General features: G+C 38.6%; 1 protein-coding gene across 2 annotated transcripts; it reads left to right on the plus strand.

Moving 5' to 3' along the window:
- LOC109825197 (MLO-like protein 9) lies at positions 1,785-5,180 on the plus strand. 2 transcript variants are annotated; one of them, XM_020391988.1, is made up of 14 exons: positions 1,785-2,013; positions 2,087-2,144; positions 2,240-2,397; positions 2,490-2,606; positions 2,700-2,760; positions 2,877-2,965; positions 3,051-3,125; positions 3,204-3,281; positions 3,430-3,479; positions 3,601-3,641; positions 3,730-3,887; positions 4,196-4,231; positions 4,308-4,436; positions 4,531-5,180. In XM_020391988.1, exons 1-14 carry the CDS (start codon positions 1,897-1,899, stop codon positions 5,017-5,019), a joined length of 1,656 nt encoding a protein of 551 aa, XP_020247577.1. In that variant the 5' UTR covers positions 1,785-1,896; the 3' UTR covers positions 5,020-5,180. The 2 variants fall into 2 exon arrangements, with proteins under 2 accessions (XP_020247577.1, XP_020247570.1); XM_020391981.1 differs by having other exon boundaries at positions 3,204-3,292; positions 3,714-3,887; positions 4,531-5,179.

The raw sequence follows: 6,331 nt of genomic DNA on the forward strand, positions 1-6,331 counted from the left end.
TTTGAACGAGTCAAACGCCCACGTTGGCGTTCAGGACCCTAACTTCGCCTCTTAGAATTGAGACGCGGAGTTGGGTACCCGCAGGGCGTAGAAAAACGCGAGGGTCGACCTTGGCGTTTTTGCTGTTGTGACGCGGGGGTCGACCCTGGCGTTTTGATGTTGAAACGCGGGTTTCGACCCTGGCGTTTTTTGATGTTGAAATACGGGGAGGACCTCCGCGTCTTGCCTTGCAGAGATTATCACCAAGTAATCTCTTTTTGTCATAGCGTTGCAAAGATCATTGTCTTGTAATCTTCGTCTTGGCTCCTTGAGAATATGAGAGTCGTCAGATTGTAACTCCCGATGTTGATTGTGAATGTTGTTGAACTAGAGCTCTCATCGGTTGTCGTGAAGGTCGTTTGATTGTAACCTTCAGCGATCTACGTGAAAATCTTCAAATTGTAGCCTTCTGGAAGTCGTCAGATTGTAACTTCCATCATCGGTGTTTGATGGAGGATAAGCTATCTATTGTGATTTTTAGACAACCTACATGGAGAAACGCATGATAACTGGTTAAATCCAACCAAGATAAAAGGGTCACTGAATAACGAAGATGGTAGAAGTTCATTCATCATAGGTGAAACTTTAATGGGAATATGTGGGCTAACTTTGATTATTTTTAGTGCTTAACCTACACTATTGTAACACAAGTATCTGGTGTGAGATTTTTGAACAATAATATCTTCACCCAACTGTAGCATCATCAATTTTTGTTACTCAATGAGGCCAAGCAATCCCCTCCCTCTCTTTCTTCTCTTCTCAATCTTCTATAATTTTCAAACTCTAATGAGCCTGCAACACTGCCAAATTTCACTAAACTGATCTCCAGTAATAAAAAGTATTCATCGCACCATTTAGCATCACATTTTTTGTAGCTACCAAAAAAACTGGCATACTAATATTTCACCAAAAATATCAGCTTTCTCGAAAATTGGTTAGATTCTCGTCATTTTAACATCTTGCCCCTTCAAAACCCCCGGTTCAGATTCATAACTTAGGACCAAAAAAAAGCCCTATTTTTTTTCAAATAAATAAATGTATCGTAGTAATTGATTAAGCAAGACAGGATTAGGCCAAAAGGATATGGTTGTCTTACTTGTCCCAATTGATCTCGGTTTGATCCAATTCAACCTTAGCCGCCCTTCGATCCGCAATGATCTGATCGAGATCCCTCTCATCCTCCATCGAATTTCGTCGGAGGACGAGTTGTAGGAGTTGGTCGTCGGAGGGAGGCGATCGGTGCTGAACCCGGCTGAGGTTGGAGACGATGATGAGTTCTCGGGATCGACCATCGGGAGGCGAGACGACGACCTTGGCTGCTGCTGCTTCAGGGGTTCGAATTTTGGTTTTGGGGATCGGGTTGGCAAATGGGTGAATATAGACTGCCCATTTACTACCCATTTAGAATAGTTTGAAATGAACCCGCCCGATTAGACCCATTTAACTTAATGGGTGGGTTTTGGACGGGTCAATTGATGAGCGGGCTGGGTGGGTAAATGGGTATGGGTAAAATTTGACTTCCCTAGCTTGTTAGTTATAAAACATCAAAACATGTTAATAGTAGAACTCCTTTTAAAAGGGACAATATCTTATGTAATACAAGAAAGCAAAGGTCATATATATATTGAAGGTTCACAATCAAATATATATTTTTATTAACAGTATAAGTTTTACATGACAAGGACTCCTAACATAATTTCCTCTGCCGGCTAAGAACCTCAAGGAGTTTGCAAGGTTGCCACTTTGGCACTCTGTAGTTATACAATTATAATACAATAACTAAATCTCACACATATGGGTTCTAAACACATCTATATAGCGCACTCCAACAATCTTTGAACAGCAAAATACATTGCAATGAATGAGGTTGCTGGTTCACTGGAATCCACCCCATCTTGGGCTGTTGCTTCTGTTTGCTCCCTCTTGATCATAATAGCTCTCCTTATGGAACATGGCCTTCATCTCCTCACTAAGGTATGAGTTTTTTGTTCATTTTACAACAAGAAAAATAGAAGAGAAGTAGTTATTACCTCTCTTTATGTTCTAGTTATTCGAGAGAAGAAAAAGGAAGACCCTGAATCAAGCATTGTACCATATAAAGACAGGTTAGCTTATTTGACATGGAGATTATCCCCAGTGATCAGAGTTGTTATTTTTAGTCTAATTTATCGATGCTATTTGTATTTCTATTTGGTTGTAGAACTGAGGAATTTGGGCTTCATGTCTATGTCATTGACCATGGCCAAGCAACCAATCACAAAGATTTGCATATCAACAAGCTTGGCTAATTCCCTTCTTCCTTGTAAGAGGAAGATTGGGGAACATTTCATTTATGAAGACCAATACTGCCCAAACAAGGTAATTAATCATTTCTGAGGGGGAAAAAAAGAACTGAATCTTTGTAATTTTCTTTTATATGATTAACTATCGATTTTTTCCCCCTTGAACAGGGGAAGGTACCTCTTGTGTCTACTGCTGGAACTGAACAGCTGCAGGTATTAATCTTTGTGCTTGCAGGCTTCCATGTCCTCTCATCTCTTTTAACCTTTCTTCTTGGGGATGCCAAGGTAATAACTAATTTACATGGAAAGCATCTGGTTGCATAATTAGTGATTTGTGTGTTATGACCCACCTCATTATTGATCTCATGCATCTATCAGCTAAACAGATGGAGACCTTGGGAAGAAGAGACTAGAACTATGAAATTCCAGCTATCAAATGGTGAGTGAATATTTATCATGAGCATCTAGTTCTTTTGAAATGCAACATATTCAAATGTTAGGATGTCGAAAGAAACTACATTTCATGCTTTTGAAATGATTTTCTTTCACGTTTAGATCCCCGCAGGTTTAAACTCACACGCAAGACATCATTCGGGGAGAAACATCTTAAATCATGGAGCAACCATCCTCTTCTTCTGTGGCTTGTTAGTTATAAAACATCAAAACATGTTAATAGTAGAACTCTGGCGAATTTCAGATGCCCGTGCTAATTAATCTCCTCCTTTGCAGGTTTGTTTATTTAGACAATTCATTAGACCGGTGTCCAGAGCAGATTATTATGCACTTCGGCGAGGTTTTCTTGCAGTAAGGCATTTCTTGAACATGAAATTACTAAATAAGAACAGCTTACCTCCCATGATATGATGTTGTTTTGTTTAGTAGATACATTTCGACAAGGACTTCAAGTTTGATTTCCAAAAGTTTCTCAGTCGTTCTTTAGATCATGACTTTGCGGTAGTGGTAAGAATTAGGTAATCAATAGCAAAATCATAGAGTAACCTTGCATGGTTCAAGATGTTCCCTATTATAGTTTCAGGTTCCATAACTCTATACTCATCTTAACCCCTGATAAGTATTTCTCTTCTATATTTTTCTTTGTTTCATGCAGTCCGTGGATCTGGGTATATGCTATCCTCATGATTTTTTTCAATGCTTCCGGTAATTGATAATCAGACTGCATATATGGTTCTTAAAATGTCAAAATTTCGCACATAGCGAACTTATGTATAGCTATACTGCTTCAGAGATGCTGATCAATTTCCTATTCTTTTTTGTGCAGAATTCTACAACCATTACTGGCCTACTGTCATGCCTCTACTGGTGAGACTAACTCATTTCTACGGTTATTGACAAAAAAGGACAAGTTAGATGTAAGTTCTTGTCTGGTGCAAGATTGTTTTGGTTGTAGGAATGAAGCTAGAAGTAATCATCACTACAATGTGCCTTAAGGGCAGCCATGAGGCTGTAATTGTTCGCGGAGCAGTTTCAGTGAAGCCAGATGATAGCCTATTTTGGTTCGGTCAACCTCAATTGCTTCTTCACATCATTCAGTTTATCCTAGTACAGGTAAACTTTGAATATACTCATAATCAGAAGTATCTGTATAAAATGAAAGTTATAAAGAAATAGCTAAAAAGAGGTGCCATAAGCGAATGACATTCCAAATTCATAATCTCTTAAATTGTTTAACAACATGCATAAGCGAGATAGAAAAAGAAAAGTTTCCATAATTAGTATAAAAAGTCAAAATAAACAATGTACTTTAGTATAATCTTCAAAGTAACATAGACAGACAGAAGGTGATAGATATAGGGAGAGAATTACATGAAGACTTGTTTACCATGTCTTAATGGAGTTAATTTTTTGCAACGCAGAATTCATTTCATCTGGCATACTTTACTTGGTCAGCAGTGAGTATCTAATTAGACTTGTGTCAACGTAATGAATCTGCATACACCAATACTGACTCATACTAACAATTTACAGTACAGTTTTGGACTTCGATCTTGCTACCATAGAGATACCATTGGCATCATCTTTAGTATCGTGATAGGGATATTGGTGCAATTCTTGTGTGCATATATTACATTGCCCTTGTATGCATTGGTAGCTCAGGCAAGTTACTTAATCTCTCTCTCTCTAGTCCTTGAATTGGAAAGAATAACAAATCATTATTCATAAAATTGAATGATCACTTGATGCTGGCTAGATGGGCTCTTCAATGAAGGAACCAATATTCGCAGACCGAGTCATTGAAGGACTGAAAAATTGGCAGAGAGCAGCAAGAAAAAGTCTAGAAGAGAAGAAGAGCTACACGCTTTCAAGTCCTTCAACCAGTAGCACAGCTTCCTTAGCTACCCAAGATAATTCACTATCTACTCAGAGAAAGGATAAGGTAGAAGAGCTTAACACCCCATCAAGAACTAAAAGACCGAAAAGTGTCGAAGGGAAGACTATCTCTCCCTCGAGTCTTTCAGTAGAAAGACCCTTCCCTTTTCTGAGCCCTGGAGAAAGTTCTTCACCTAGCACGAGGAGGATTAATGCTCAAGAATTCAATTATCCATCAGATAGGATAGAACTTCTTGAGGTGCAAAAAGTAGTGGAAGAAATCATCCAATATGGAGACATTCCTTATACTGGTGACATCTCTTTTAAATTGTGGGGAACGAAAAGCAAGGAACCATGGCCAAGAAGTTGATGACAAGTTTCAGTGTTACTACATGCAATACAACCAAACGATAAAGGCTTATGAATGTTATGACAACTTTATCAAACTGTAAAGGCTTATGAATGTTATGACAACTTAAATATTTTTAACAGCAAACCAATTGAAATCCTTTACTTGACAATTCAGTAAAGCTTTTGGCAGTAACTAGATCAGAGAAAAGCAGAGTTTAAGTAATTGACTTTTCTTCAGAAGTTGAAGCATTTAAGCTTGCTTTATGTGTCCTAGCATTAGGAATTTGGCTCCCCTGTCTCTTCGGAACCATCCTTGGAATTGGTGTCGGACGATACGCTACATATTGTGACGGTTTATCCTTGTTTGGCAATATGTTGGAGCTTGACAGGCCTTTCCTCTTAAGCTTACTGATGGGCTTAGAAAAATGGGCAGCCCATAGTAAGTCATTGGCTACGTTACTCTATGTTCTAGTACCTTTGCTACTGCAATTTGGGGATTTCATTAGGACTAATAAGTTTAATTGGTGTCTAAGATTAGCATTTCTAATCCTCTTGTGATAGCACTCTGAGTTCATTTAACGCATGACTATCATCAACTTGGAATGATAACTTTAAATGCTAAAGTCATGAGTTTATTTATATGCATGGGCTCAGTTCACGGATGACATAAATAAATAATCAGCAACTTGATAAGTTACTTCCAGACAATCCCCAGATCCATCATCCTTAATGCTGGATAAAGTCTACCCCCCTAGATCTTGTGATGAGGACAATAATGACAAATTTCCATATTTGTTTATTTGACTTTTTTATTTTAGTTTTGAATAAGAAAGATTTGACAAGTTTAACTAGATCTTAATTTAATTTTAATTGCAAAAAATTTGAGGGATTTTTCTATTTTGGTAAGGTTTTTATTGAGAGATTTGACTATATCTTTTCTTTTTCTTTTTTTTTATTTCCATTTTTATTGCACGGTGTGTGCATGTAGTTTTTCTTTATAAATAAAGTTGTATGAGGCCATTGAGAATCAATGAAGATTTGAAAAAAAATTTTGGTTAGCTAATTGTTGGTGTGAAGCCTCACGGGTGTGAAAACCTAGGTCTGAACCTCCCTACTCCTTCTCCTCTTTCCTCAAATAGTCGACCCCTGCTCTCTTCCTCATCATCCTCCATAGCCACCGATTCCACCCTACTCTTCTCCTCCTCCACTGCCTCTGACACCCACTCGATTACCTCGTCTTGACGCCTACCCCCGTTCCCCAGTCCCTCTCGTCGGTTCCCAGCTCGACGTCGTCGCCTACGTCAATGCCCAGTTCGACGCCACCGCCCCGT

This window comes from Asparagus officinalis, chromosome 1 (assembly GCF_001876935.1).
Source record: "Asparagus officinalis chromosome 1, Aspof.V1, whole genome shotgun sequence".
Lineage (NCBI taxonomy): Eukaryota > Viridiplantae > Streptophyta > Magnoliopsida > Asparagales > Asparagaceae > Asparagus > Asparagus officinalis.